At 41.9% G+C, this 15,361-nt stretch overlaps 1 protein-coding gene across 2 annotated transcripts in view; it reads left to right on the forward strand.

The window, feature by feature from the left end:
• The window catches only part of LOC124045880 (metabotropic glutamate receptor 4-like), a 307,218-nt gene that overhangs the window by 265,612 nt on the left and 26,245 nt on the right, over positions 1-15,361 (forward strand). For both annotated transcript variants that reach the window (XM_046365644.1, XM_046365645.1), the window contains one exon: positions 4,779-4,979. In XM_046365644.1, the coding sequence (XP_046221600.1) occupies positions 4,779-4,979 (201 nt within the window). The remainder of the gene's footprint in view (positions 1-4,778; positions 4,980-15,361) is intronic.

The raw sequence follows: 15,361 nt of genomic DNA on the forward strand, positions 1-15,361 counted from the left end.
AAGTATGCGAACCCTTTGGAAATACCTGGATTTCTGCATGAATTGGTCATAAAATTTGATCTGAACTTCATCTAGGTCACAACAATAAACAAACACAGTCTGCTTAAACTAACACACAAACATTATATGTTTTCATGTCTTTATTGAACACACCGTGTAAACATTCACAGTGCAGGGTGGAAAATGTGTGTGAACCCTTTAAATAACTGGTTGACCCTCCTTTGGCAGCAATAACCTCACTCAAACGTTTTCTGTAGTTGCGGATCAGACCTGCAAAACGGTCAGGAGGATTTTTCGACCATTCCTCTTTACAACACTATTTCAGTTCAGCAATATTCTTTGGATATCTGGTGTGATCTGCTCTCTTGAGGTCATGCCACAGCATATCCATCGGGTGGAGGTCAGTGACTGGGCCACTCCAGAAGACACTGACTGGGCCACTCCAGAAGACACTGACTAGGCCACTCCAGAAGACACTGACTGGACCACTCCAGAAGACACTGACTGGGCCACTCCAGAAGACACTGACTGGGCCACTCCAGAAGACACTGACTGGGCCACTCCAGGAGTTGTATTTTCTTCTGATGAAGCCATTCTGTTGTTCATTTACTTCTGTGTTTTGTGCCGTTGTCCTTTTGCATCACCCAACATCTGTTGAGCTTCAATTCATGGACAGATAGTCTAACATTCTCCTGCAAAATGTTTTGATAAACTTGGAAATTCATCTTTCTGTCGATGGATAGCAAGCTGTCCAGGCCCTGAGGCAGCAAAGCAGCCCCAAACCATGATGCTCCCTCCACCATACTTTACAGTTGGGATGAGGTTTTGATGTTGGTGTGCTGTGCCTTTTTCCTTCCAAACAACTCAACTGTAGTTTCATCTGTCCACAGATTATTTTGTCAGTTGCGCTGTGGAACATCCAGGTGCACTTTTGCAAACTTGCAGACTTGCAGCAATGCTTTTTTTGGACAGCAGTGGCTTCTTCCATGGTGTCCTCCCATGAACACTATTCTTGTTTAGTGTTTTACGTATCGTAGACTCGTCAGAGATGTTAGCGTGTTCCAGAGATTTCTGTAAATCTTTAGATGACACTCTAGGATTCTTCTTAAGCTCATTGAGCATTATGTGCTGTGCTCTTGCAGTCATCTTTGCAGGATGGCCACTCCTAGGGAAAGTAGCAACAGTGCTGAAATTTCTCCATTTATAGACAGTTTGCCTTACCATGGACTGATGAACATCAAGGCTTTTAGAGATATTTATGTAACCCTTCCCAACTTTATGCAAGTGAACAATTCTTAATCTTAGATCTTCTGAGATCTCTTTTGTTTGAGCCATGGTTCACATCAGGCAATGCTTCTTGTGAATAGCAATCTCAAATTTTGTGATTTTTTTTATAGGGCAAGGCAGTCCTAACCAACATCTCCAATCTCGTCTCATTGATTGAACCCCAGGTTAGCTGACTCCTGACTCCAATTAGCTTTTGGAGAAGTCATTAGCCTAGGGGTTCACATACTTTTTCCAACCTACACTGTGAATGTTTAAATGATGTGTTCAATACAGACAAGAAAAATACAATAATTTCTGTGTTATTAGTTTAAGCACACTGTGTTTGTCTATTGTTGTGATTTAGATTAAGATCATTAAGATTACCAATTTATTGAGAAAACCACGTAATTCCAAAGGGTTCACATACTTTTTCTTGCCACTGTATAGCATTCTGTTGGTGGCAAAAATGTTGTATAATCATTTTAATTTAAAAACTTGAAGTTTTGAGTCGAGTGTTTTTTTGTACCAGTTCATAACACCATGTTTCATGGAATCGGTACATCGAAAATCTCTTCCCGTTTATTTTGCAACCTGTATGGCGCAGCTGTCTATATTTTTGTCCTCAAAGGAAACTGGTATATTTGTCTATTTATGCCAATTCCTTTCATCCAATTGTATCTTTAATATATGGCAGGCAAACAAGTTCCCTGACTTCTCCCTTTTCCACTCACCTCCACTTTTGTGGTATTGCTGCAATCTGTTGGTTATAACTTTGGATTGAGCAGATATTCCCATATATTTTCGATAGCTTCACATGTGACATAACTCCACTGTTTATATTCAAATTCATAATGTCATTAATAAATATAATACAAATGATGTTTTTTATTTTTTTTATAATCAGTATATTTGAGTTTGACCATAACATTTGTATTAATATTTGTTCTATCTTTTCTGGAGGATAAAACTGAAATTGTAAACAGCTTTGCATAGCTTGTTTAAGAAAGGGCGATACTTTAAACAAAATGTAATTTTCAATTAGTTGGAAATGAGAATTTGTAATCTATATAAAGGCAAAAAGGCTATTTTTGACCAACGGATGAGCCTTTCTTAATAATCTACTGGAGAACCATTTTGGGTTTAAGTATAATTTATGTATGAGTGAAGCTTTTATTGAGATGTTTAAAGCTTTAATATTGATTCATTTTAGCCCCCCCCCATATAAACTCATATTCATTCATTCATTTTGTCTGGCTTAGCATTCCAAATGAAATGACATTTTTTTTGCTCATATGATTTAAAAAATGAGTTGTTTGGAGTAGGCAGTGGCATTATTAAGTAAGTAAACTGTGATAGGACCCAGAAGTTAATCATTGTGATTTACCTCTCGATGGTTGCAGAATCTTGTCTATTTTTGCAAATGTTCGATTGAAATTGATTCTGGTAAGTTCATTTATATTTTTAAAGATGTGAACACCATATATGTCTACTTCACCATCCACCTATTTTATTGTTAAACTACAAGTTAGTGTAAACACTGTCTTTTAGCAATCCAATACATAGTGAGGCAAGAAAAGTGATCAAGATCTTCAATGAGACTGTGCAGGGAATCAGATTGCGGGCTTAAGAAAAAACATGAGACATCGGCGTACATTGACACGTTGTTTTTATTCCCTGGTTTTCTAACCCCTTGATGTTCTTGTTGGATCTAATTTTAATAGCTAGCATTTCAATGGCCGTAATAAATCGATAGAGACAACGGACAGCCTTGTTTTACTCCTCATAAAAGCTCAGTACTTTCTGAGAAGTAATCATTATTTACAATTTTACATCTGGGGTTTCTGTACATAACTTTAAACCATTGTATAAGAGATTCACCAAAATTAAAGTAACCCAGACATTTATATATATTCTAGTCGTATTTTATCAAACATCTTTTCAAAATCTGCTGTGAAGACCAAGCTTTTTTTAATGCATTTACATTTACATTTAAGTCATTTAGCAGACGCTCTTATCCAGAGCGACTTACAAATTGGTGCATTCACCTTATGACATCCAGTGGAACAGTCACTTTACAATAGTGCATCTAAATCTTAAAGGGGGGGGGGGGTGAGAGGGATTACTTATCCTATCCTAGGTATTCCTTAAAGAGGTGGGGTTTCAGGTGTCTCCGGAAGGTGGTGATTGACTCCGCTGTCCTGGCGTCGTGAGGGAGTTTGTTCCACCATTGGGGGGGCCAGAGCAGCGAACAGTTTTGACTGGGCTGAGCGGGATCTTTATACTTACCACCTGGGTCCTGTTTTAGAAGTAATGAAATCAGACCTTCTTGTTGAGTACCTAAAAGTATCATTTTTTAGGAGTAATTAAAACATAATAATGGATCTGTGAGTATATCAAAAAAGGTCTGATATACCTCTACTGGTATACCATCAAGCCCTGTTTTCTTACAGAATGAAAATATTTAATTGCCTCAAGGTTCATCTTCTGTAAGTTGACCTTCACACAGGTCTTTCTGTAATTGTGTTAATTTTACATGTATTATTATTATTAGGAAAAAATCCTTACAGTTATACAGTGGAAATGGAGGAGACTGAAAAGAAAACAAATGCTTAAATATTTTGCTTCCTCTTTCAAAATATAATTTGGTGAATCATGGATGACTCCATCATTTGTAACATGTTTCAGTAAATTATTTTTGACAGCATTTCTATGTTGGAAGTTTCAAGAGAAAATGTTGTGCATTTTTCACCATTTTCCATCCAATATCTTTCTAATCAGACTCCTCTTAATGGCTAAAACCTCTGGTCTAGCGTACTGATAATATAGTCTAGACTATAGTCATGCCTCTGTACGGAATTACAACTCACTTATATAGAGGAGTCAGACCCAATGCCCCCACCTTGGCTGGTGGTTATGATTTTTCCTTCTCTTTTTCCTGCTGTAATAATAGCTAAGACCAGCTGATTAAAGGCCAATGGAGTGTCCCACTGTCACTCTCTCCATGCCAACGCGCTGACAAGGCAGCAGCTAATTGCAGGACCAGGATGTTAATTGAAACCTTACTTGGTGATTAACACATTTCAAAAGCATTGAAACAACCTCGGCTATGATTAATATACACCTGTCATAACTAATTGCATTAATATTAAAGAATGATTAAGCCTGTCTTGCTCTGTCTTCCAGTCGTCCTCCACTCCTCCAACACATACTCTTGCCTTGACTAACAAACCTCTGATGAATAGTAGAACATAGCAGATGAACAAGACCTGTCGGTCGGTCATGTTTTCATTCTATATCAAAGGAGCCAATCCAAAAATACATATTTTTGTTAGACATGTATATTTTTAGTCTCAAGGGAACTATAATTTCAGTTGTACACCAGACAACGGGATATATTCACTGTAATACAGAAGCGTGTTTATTGTCTTTGGACTAGATGTTATTACATGAGGTTTATGCTACTGTATAATGATTGAATTTAACAGTGGCTTTTATTTTGGTGTCCTTTTTAGACCACGAGCGGATCGGGAAGGACTCGTCCTATGAGCAGGAGGGGAAGGTCCAGTTTGTGGTTGATGCAGTTTACGCCATGGCTCACGCGTTACACAACATGCATAAGGAGCTCTGTCCAGGGAAAGTGGGCCTCTGCTCTAAAATGGAAACCATCAATGGAACCATGTTGCTCAAGTTCATTCGCAACGTCAACTTTACAGGTTTGTTTTTGTAATGCAAACACCCGTGAACATATGCAAGGATGCAGAAACATAAACAAACACTATACAAATTATACAAATTAACACATTAGCAAAGGCATCAGCATTTCCTACATCTCTTGTCTGTAAGACAAAGCCTTACACTATACATTTGTAAAGCCGCTTTATCAATTGAAACAGACTTTGAAACGCCAGCTTTGTTCTTCCCACCACATTTCCTTGAATGACGTGTCTTACGAGTGTAATTATTTTGAAAACAAACCGTAATGCAAGACACAACGTGGTTCTACAGCCAACTGAAATACCCCAGTCTAACAGAGAGCAGCATGAAAAATGCCTTCCCTAAATACTCAGTTAAGAAGACATGAAAGCAAAAGCAGACTGCAGTGCTTGTGTACAAACCGATTATTACAAGCTTACTGTTACTCAGTTCAGAGAACTCATCTGCATTCTTATGGAACCTCTGTTGCCGGAGAAGCATTTGAAGTGGGGGTACACTACACTGTAGTATACTGCAGTAAACTTGGGGAAAACATACAAGTGTGCTGCTTTAATGGAACATGTTTAAAGAAAAAGATCTTACAGTTGTGGTGTAAGGTAAAAAAGAGAAAGTGGACATTTGATTACAATCAGCCACAACTATGTAAAGCTTGGTTAGTATTAGTTTGTAGATCCATTAAAGGTCAATTGTAAAAGTTGCAATGCTAATTATTGCTGCATTTTCTGACAGAAAGTAGCACTGTCATACTCATTTTATAAACCTCAAAGTGACAACCGCAACTCCAGTCTTCATCCGTGTTGAAATTTCAAGGAAGGACAAACTCAGATTGCCTAATAACCAACCGTGTGACTGTGACTCATTGGCCTGCTAGGCTACTTTAGAGTATGGTCTCTGTCTGATGTCACTTTCATCTGTTCTAATAAGGTGCTGCTAATTATAAGTGAGCAGAATGTCAGAGTGACACAGTTCAGGCAATCAGGCTTAATGCAACACGGGCATCCTGACACCCACAGACTACTCAGACCCTCTCTTAGAGCTAATTATATGGTAATGAATGCCCTGTTTGGATGGAGGTGTGGTGTGATCCTAGAGGAAGGCACAATCCAGTTGAAGAATGGAAGGGAGAGCTGTAGGGGCAGAATAGAAAAGCTGAACTGCATAATGGGAGGGCTGGCTTATCATAGGGCTCTGATGCACTGCTTATAATGTTCTGCACAAAAAGACACAGAGTGTGTATAATGAGTAGGCTTACCAACTAGAGATGTGCATTATTCCCTTACAAGATGGTTCAATATGTACAGTGCATTCGGAAAGTATTCATACCCCTTGACTTTTTCCACATTTTGTTACGTTACAGCCTTATTAAAAAAAATGTAAATCACTTTTTTTCCCATCAATTCACACACAATACCCCATAATGACAAAGCAAAAACAGGTTTTTAGAAATGTTAGCAAATAAAAAAATATATATATATACAACAGTATCACATTTACATCAGCATTCAGACCATTTACTCAGAACTTTGTTGAAGCACCTTTGGCAGGGATTACAGCCTGGAGTATTCTTGGGTATGATGCTACACGCTTGGCACATCTGTATTTGGGGAGTTTCTCCCATTCTTCTCTGCAGATGCTCACAAGCTCTGTCAGGTTAGATGGGGAGCGTCGTTGCGCAGCTATTTTCAGGTCTCTTCAGAGATGTTCGATCGGGTTCAAGTCCGGGCTCTGGCTGGGCCACTCAAGGACATTCAGAGACTTGTCCTGAAGCCACTGCTGCGTTGTCTTGGTTGTGTGCTTAGGGTCGTTGTCCTGTTGGAAGGTGAACCTTTCTCCCTAGTCTGAGGTCCTGAGTGTTCTGGAGCAGGTTTTCATCAAGGATGTCTCTTTACTTTGCTCGGTTAATCTTTCCCTCGATCCTGACTAGTCTCCCAGTCCTTACCGCTGAAAAAGATTCCTACAGCATGATGCTGCTACCACCATGCTTCCCCGTAGGGATGGTGCCAGGTTCCTCCAGATGTGACACCTGGCATTTAGGCCAAAGTGTACAGTCTTGGATTCATCAGACCAGAGAATCTTGTTTCTCATGGTCTGAGGGTCCTTTAGGTGCCTTTTGGCAAACTCCAAGCAGACTGTTATGTGCCTTTTTACTGAGGAGTGGCTTCCTTCTGACCACTCTACCATAAAGCTCTGATTGGTGGAGTGCTGCAGAGATGGTTGTCCTTCTGGAATGTTCTCCCATCTCCACAGCGGAACTCTGGAACTCTGTCAGAGTGACCATCAGGTTCCTGGTCACCTTCCTGACCAAGGCCCTTCTCACCCGATTGCTCAGTTTGGCCAGACGGCCAGCTCTAGGAAGATTCTTGGTGGTTCCAAGCTACTTCCATTTAAGAATGATGGAGACCACTGTGTTCTAGAGGACATTCAAACCTGCAGAATTGTTTTGGTATCCTTCCCCAGATTTGTGCCTCGACACAATTTGATCCAAGATGGCGTAGCAGTAAGTCGTCCTGTCGTATCGTCTCTCTGTAAATATCTGTAAATATAGTCTCTTTTTCGTTTTAGATATTTTTCTTCGCATATCTTTAAAAACATTTTGCTAAACCTAAACTTCCAAATACTCTCCTGCAATCCGCCTCACCCAATGTAGCTACTTTTCCTAAAGTATTTATATTTACTTCGGAACCGGAACCCCTCAACTGAAGCTAGCCAGCTAACCACCAGCTATGCTAGCGGTCTTCAGCTAACCGGTCATCAGCTAACCTTTAGCTCGGAAAGCTCTCGCCAGTTCGAACAACGCGATGCTAACCAGAGCATAACGGACCTATTTATTTTTTATCCCCGGATTCCCTCCGCAAACGGAATTATTATTATTTTTTCAGCTGGATCTTCACAACTAGCTATCGAGCTAAACCGCAACCCTGGTTGATTACTCCTGGCTAGCGTTTCCACCCACGTAGCTTGAAGCTAGCCCGGCCAGAGCTCCTGTGTTCCTAGCATACTCCTGGGCTTCTATACCCGGATCCACAACCGGTCTATCGATGTCACTGCATGAAGAGGAATAAACAGACTCACCCCATCGCGACATCCTCCAAAGGCTAACTCTCTAGCCCTCGCTATCTCCTTGCTTGCTAATTCAGCATGCTAACTGCTAGCTTGTTTAGCCCAGGTCCGCTAACTACTACCTTGTTTACCCCGCCCTGCTAATCTGTTAGCTTGTTAGCACAGGCCTGCTAACCGTCTGCATCGCAGTGGCCCATATGTACTTTCTATCTCCTCCCGATTTTTAAAATTAGTTTATACCTTCTGGAAACCTGCCTCACCCAATGTGATACGGAATCGCTATTATTTTTAATTTTTAGAACACACTCAAGAACCTCCAGAAGCGAACCAGCTAACTAGCTACAAGCTACTTAGTCATTGTTAGTTTTCTTTAACCTGGATAACACTCGCCAGTCCAGCCCCCCTGCCCCATCCACCGCTGCCCCTGGACTCTGATCACTTGGCTACATAGCTGATGCACGCTGGACTGTCCATTAATCATGGTACTCCATTCTGCTTGTTTGATTTATTCCCGTTGCCTAGTCAATGCCATTTTACCTGCTGTTGTTATGCTAGCTGATTAGCTGTTGTCTCACCCACTGTTTTAGCTAGCTTTCCCAATTCAACACCTGTGATTACTGTATGCCTCGCTGTATGTCTCTCTCAAATGTCAATATGCCTTGTATACTATTGCTCAGGTTAGTTATCATTGTTTTAGTTCACAATGGAGCCCCTAGTCCCACTCCTCATACCCCTGATACCTCCTTTGTCCCACCTCCAACATATGCGGTGACCTCACCCATTACAACCAGCATGTCCAGAGATAAAACCTCTCTCATCATCACCCAGTGCCTGGGCTTACCTCCGCCGTACCCGCACCCCACCATACCCCTGTCTGTGCATTATGCCCTGAATATATTCTACCATGCCCAGAAACCTGCTCCTCTTATTCTCTGTCCCCAACGCTCTAGGCGACCAGTGTTGATAGCCTTTAGCCGCACCCTCATACTACTCCTTCTCTGTTCCTCGGGTGATGTGGAGGTAAACGCAGGCCCTGCATGTCCCCAGGCACCCTCATTTGTTGACTTCTGTGATCGAAAAAGCCTTGCTTTCATGCATGTCAACATCAGAAGCCTCCTCCCTAAGTTTGTTTTACTCACTGCTTTAGCACACTCTGCTAACCCTGATGTCCTTGCCGTGTCTGAATCCTGGCTCAGGAAGGCCACCAAAAATTCAGAGATTTCCATACCCAACTATAACATCTTCCGTCAAGATAGAACTGCCAAAGGGGGAGGAGTTGCAGTCTACTGCAAATATAGCCTGCAAAGTAATGTCATACTTTCCAGGTCCATACCCAAACAGTTCGAACTACTAATTCTGAAAATTACTCTCTCCAGAAATAAGTCTCTCACTGTTGCCGCCTGCTACCGACCCCCCCTCAGCTCCCAGCTGTGCCCTGGACACCATTTGTGAATTGATTGCCCCCCCATCTAGCTTCAGAGTTTGTTCTGTTAGGTGACCTAAACTGGGATATGCTTAACACCCCGGCAGTCCTACAATCTAAGCTAGATGCCCTCAATCTCACACAAATCATCAAGGAACCCACCAGGTACAACCCTATCTCTGTAAGCAAGGGCACCCTCATAGACGTCATCCTGACCAATTGGCCCTCCAAATACACCTCCGTTGTCTTCAACCAGGATATCAGCGACCACTGCCTCATTGCCTGTATCCGCTACGGTGCCGCAGTCAAACGACCACCCCTCATCACTGTCAAACGCTCCCTAAAACACTTCTGTGAGCAGGCCTTTCTAATCGACCTGGCCCGGGTATCCTGGAAGGACATTGACCTCATCCCGTCAGTTGAGGATGCCTGGTCATTCTTTAAGAGTAATTTCCTCACCATTTTAGATAAGCATGCTCTGTTCAAAAAAATGCAGAACTAAGAACAGATACAGCCCTTGGTTCACTCCAGACCTGACTGCCCTCGACCAGCACAAAAACATCCTGTGGCGGACTGCAATAGCATCGAACAGTCCCCGCGATATGCAACTGTTCAGGGAAGTCAGGAACCAATACATGCAGTCAGTCAGGAAAGCTAAGGCCAGCTTCTTCAGGCAGAAGTTTGTATCCTGTAGCTCCAACTCCAAAAAGTTCTGGGACACTGTGAAGTCCATGGAGAACAAGAGCACCTCCTCCCAGCTGCCCACTGCACTGAGGCTAGGGAACACGGTCACCACCGACAAATCCATGATTATCGAAAACTTCAACAAGCATTTCTCAACGGCTGGCCATGCCTTCCGCCTGGCCACTCCTACCTCAGCCAACAGCTCCGGCCCCCCCGCAGCTCCTCGCCCAAGCCTCTCCAGGTTCTCCTTTACCCAAATCCAGATAACAGATGTTCTGAAAGAGCTGCAAAACCTGGACCCGTATAAATCAGCTGTGCTTGACAATCTGGACCCTCTATTTCTGAAACTATCCGCCGCCATTGTCGCAACCCCTATTACCAGCCTGTTCAACCTCTCTTTCATATCATCTGAGATCCCCAAGGATTGGAAAGCTGCTGCAGTCATCCCCCCTCTTCAAAGGGGGAGACACCCTGGACCCAAACTGTTACAGACCTATATCCATTCTGCCCTGCCTATCTAAGGTCTTCGAAAGCCAAGTCAAAAAACAGGTCACTGACCATCTCGAATCACACCGTACCTTCTCCGCTATGCAATCTGGTTTCCGAGCCGGTCACGGGTGCACCTCAGCCACACTCAAGGTACTAAACGACATCATAACCGCCATCGATAAAAGACAGTACTGTGCAGCCGTCTTCATCGACCTTGCCAAGGCTTTCGACTCTGTCAATCACCAGATTCTTATCGGCATACTCAGTAGCCTCGGTTTTTCGGATGACTGCCTTGCCTGGTTCACCAATTACTTTGCAGACAGAGTTCAGTGAGTCAAATCGGAGGGCATGCTGTCCGGTCCTCTGGCAGTCTCTATGGGGGTGCCACAGGGTTCAATTCTCGGGCCGACTCTTTTCTCTGTATATATCAATGATGTTGGTCTTGCTGCGGGCGATTCCCTGATCCACCTCTACGCAGACGACACCATTCTATATACCTTCGGCCCGTCATTGGACACTGTGCTATCTAACCTCCAAACGAGCTTCAATGCCATACAACACTCCTTCCGTGGCCTCCAACTGCTCTTAAACGCTAGTAAAACCAAATGCATGCTTTTCAACCGATTGCTGCCTGCACCCGCATGCCCGAATAGCATCACCACACTGGATGGTTCCGACCTTGAATATGTGGACACCTATAAGTACCTAGGTGTCTGGCTTGATTGCAAACGCTCCTTCCAGACCCATATCAAACATCTCCAATCGAAAATCAAATCAAGAGTAGGCTTTCTATTCCGCAACAAAGCCTCCTTCACTCACGCTGCCAAGCTTACCCTAGTAAAACTGACTATCCTACCGATCCTCGACTTCGGCGATGTCATCTACAAAATCGCGTTCAACACTACTCAGCAAACTGGATGCAGTTTATCACAGTGCCATCCGTTTTGTCACTAAAGCACCTTATACTACCCACCACTGCGACTTGTATGCTCTAGTCGGCTGGCCCTCGCTACATATTCGTCGCCAGACCCACTGGCTCCAGGTCATCTACAAGGCCATGCTAGGTAAAGCTCCGCCTTATCTCAGTTCACTGGTCACGATGGCAACACCCATCCGTAGCACGCGCTCCAGCAGGTGTATCTCACTGATCATCCCTAAAGCCAACACCTCATTCGGCCGCCTTTCGTTCCAGTACTCTGCTGCCTGTGACTGGAACGAATTGCAAAAATCGCTGAAGTTGGAGACTTTTATCTCCCTCACCAACTTCAAACATCAGCTATCTGAGCAGCTAACCGATCGCTGCAGCTGTACACAATCTATTGGTAAATAGCCCACCCATTTTCACCTACCTCATCCCTACAGTTTTTATTTATTTACTTTTCTGCTCTTTTGCACACCAATATCTCTACCTGTACATGATCATCTGATCATTTATCACTCCAGTGTTAATCTGCAATATTGTAATTATTCGCCTACCTCCTCATGCCTTTTGCACACATTGTATATAGACTCCCCTTTTTTTCTACTGTGTTATTGACTTGTTAATTGTTTACTCCATGTGTAACTCTGTTGTCTGTTCACACTGCTATGCTTTATCTTGGCCAGGTCGCAGTTGCAAATGAGAACTTGTTCTCAACTAGCCTACCTGGTTAAATAAAGGTGAAATAAAAATAAAAATAAATAAATAAAAATCCTGTCTCGGAGCTCTACAGACAATTCCTTTGTCCTCATGGCTTGGTTTTTGCTCTGACATGCACTGTCACATGTGGGACCTTTTATAGACAGGTGTGTTTCCAAAGCATGTCCAATCAATATAATTTACCACAGGTGGATTCCAATCAATTTGTAGAAACATCTTAAGGATGATCAATGGAAACAGGATGCACCTGAGCTCAATTTTGAATCTCTTAGCAAAGGGTCTGAATACTTATGTAACTAAGGTATTTCAGTTTATTATTTTTAATATATTTGCAAAAATGTCTTATTATGGGGTATTGTTTGTAAATTGTATTATAAATTAATGTAATCCATTTCAGAATAAGGCTGTAATGTACCAAAGTCAAGGGGTCTGAATATTTTCTGAATGCACTGTATCTACTGTACCAGTCAAATGTTTATACACACCTACTCATTCAAGGGTTTTTCTTTATTTTTTACAATTTTCTACATTGTAGAATAATAATGAAGACATCACATTTATGAAGTAACACATATGGAATCATGTAGTAACTGAAATAGTGTTAAACAAATCAAAACATATTTTATATTTGAGAGTTTTCAAAATATCCACCCTTTGCCTTGATGACAGATTTGCACAGTCTTAGCGGAACGATATAGCCGTCTGTAGCGCGGGCACATTTCTTTATCAGGGTACTTCGGGTAAACGACCCCTAACTTCCTCCATACTGAACACAGAGACATACAAATAGTATCCACAAGTTCATCTGACTCTAGGGAAGTAGATAAAGGGCTTCTTTGCCAAAATCCCAAGGTATCCCTTTAAGAATTCAAATTTCATGCCTGAACTTACCTCTAACCTTAAAAATGTGGAGCTAATGCCTAAACTTCACCTTATACACTTTCAAATGTGATCTTTGGGGCAAATTTGAGAAACATGGATGATTGTCTAATTCTGACGTGCGACTGAGAGCAGAAACAGGCCGTCTACCCCGTATTGCTGGGCACAGTGAATAGGCTACTGATCTTCGCTGGGGTTGTTCAGCCTGCCAAATGACTTGTAGATCAATGACTGTCAACACAGTTACATTCTTAGTGAAACACTGAAGGAGAGGGCGCATCAGTAGTCACAAAATATGAATCACGCAGTCTCATTTAAATCAATCAGTCTCCCTGTCTTAACTTTATCTACCTAATTTACCTTTGAAGGGAATTGTTTATCTGCAAAATATAAGAGAACAGGGCAGCCTTCGTCAAGCCAGGTTCGTCAATAGACTCTAAATGAATGTCCCTTTACTCCTCTTTTGACATCCAGTCTACCCCTACCACCTTTTCCAACCTAGCAGTAGCACTCCCTATAGAAAAGGACTTGAATTCCTGTGACAAAGCTGACTCAGTAGCTCTCGTCATGAGAGTGCTTTATTTAATTCCCCTTAGAAATTGTTTAGCGTGTTCATATTTCCCCATATATCTAGTAATTAATCTATTCTAAAGGTATATACTGTTGTTCTTTTGCCAGTATCATGGGTACTTACTGTGCGCAAGGCAAGGTTAGTTATGTGTCAGGGAAATGTTTGTTTGAGTTTCATTGTGACGATTTCAGTTTCCTATTTAAATGCAGAAATGTACAATTTTTGCAATCCTCCAAGCTGGATGCGATGTTCAGGTGCACATGAACACTTGCTACACTGACGAGAAATATGTTTGTTTATTTCCTTACTGTAACGTGTCCTCTGTCTGAAGTCTGCGTATCTCGGGAACTACATCTCTTGTCTCATGTCTGTGTGTAATGGGCGGGTGCACGGCTCCATAAGTCATATGTTTTGGCTCCTGCTGGCCTGCAGAACTTTTGCTGTTAAATGTGTATTCATTAATGGAAAGTGTTTCCGCTTTGAGGATAAGCAGGAATGTTTTAGATGTTATTTAAATGGCATATGTATATGTGGGTATAATGAAGATGTCTGTTACATGATTTAATATGTCATATTTGGGTAAAGAGCTCCATGGTTAATGGTATGGTCCATAGGGAGTGGCCTTGGGTATAAAGGTGCAGTGCCTGTTTGTTCAACCTGTGAACTGGGGAATTATCTTCTAGCTCTGGTATGTGAGCTGTGTGGGGAGGCTGTCTATTGCCTGGTATACCCCAACTTGCTATTTTTGGTTTGGCAAGGTAGGCCTGATTGAGGCTTAGGTTTTTGATTTAGATTCAAACCTGTATTTTGAGAGTCTGTTCATGTTGTTGATACCTTGTGTAGATTATGTAAATATTCATTGTATTTCATCATTCACCGGGAACCACCACGACAATGACCTTTACTTGCATTACTGGAAGACTTCTCAATAATACAACTCAAAAGTATTGCGGTTAGACCTAAGATGAACTAAAAACCTTACCGGAAGGATGTATTGCCTTTAATAGTCTTACTGTACATTATAATTTACAATTGAAAAGATTTTAAGGATAACAAGTGTTAACATGATCCCAGTCCATTCTGTGTGGGACCTGGAAACACCCATGCTGACTAGAGGAAAGGAGGCCATTCCTGATATTGTTGAGGAGGTTGGTTCTTGTTGATGTTACTCCTACCACCATATTATCTATTTTTTCAGAAACAATGCTTCTGCTGCACTGGCTAAATTGCGTCATATTCGAGGGATAGCATAGCTTACATTGTGAATTCCCTTCGTTCAAAGAAAGCGGGATTAGAGATTTTTAAAAAGCTCCAAATACCCATATCCATTACATTGAAACCCAGCGGCTTTGCTGTAATTAAAAGCATAGAACTGTTAACATTTTTGTGATTGTAGGATAGCTGAGATTGTTAGTTCAGCTAGAAAAATACAGTGTACTTCTGCATTCTTCAACAAACAATGGATACTTTCCTCAGTGAGTAGCCATAAGCAAACATTCAAGTCAAGAGGGACCTGGCACATATGAACTTGCTGATTTGTAAAGCCAGTTAATTGTTGCAACTGCCTGCATATGAAATTTGAATTACAGAGTGGGGAAGCATAAACGCCAAATGCCATCCTCCCTGCCAGGCAACT

The sequence above is a fragment of the Oncorhynchus gorbuscha genome, linkage group LG10, assembly GCF_021184085.1.
Source record: "Oncorhynchus gorbuscha isolate QuinsamMale2020 ecotype Even-year linkage group LG10, OgorEven_v1.0, whole genome shotgun sequence".
Taxonomy (NCBI): Eukaryota; Metazoa; Chordata; class Actinopteri; order Salmoniformes; family Salmonidae; genus Oncorhynchus; species Oncorhynchus gorbuscha.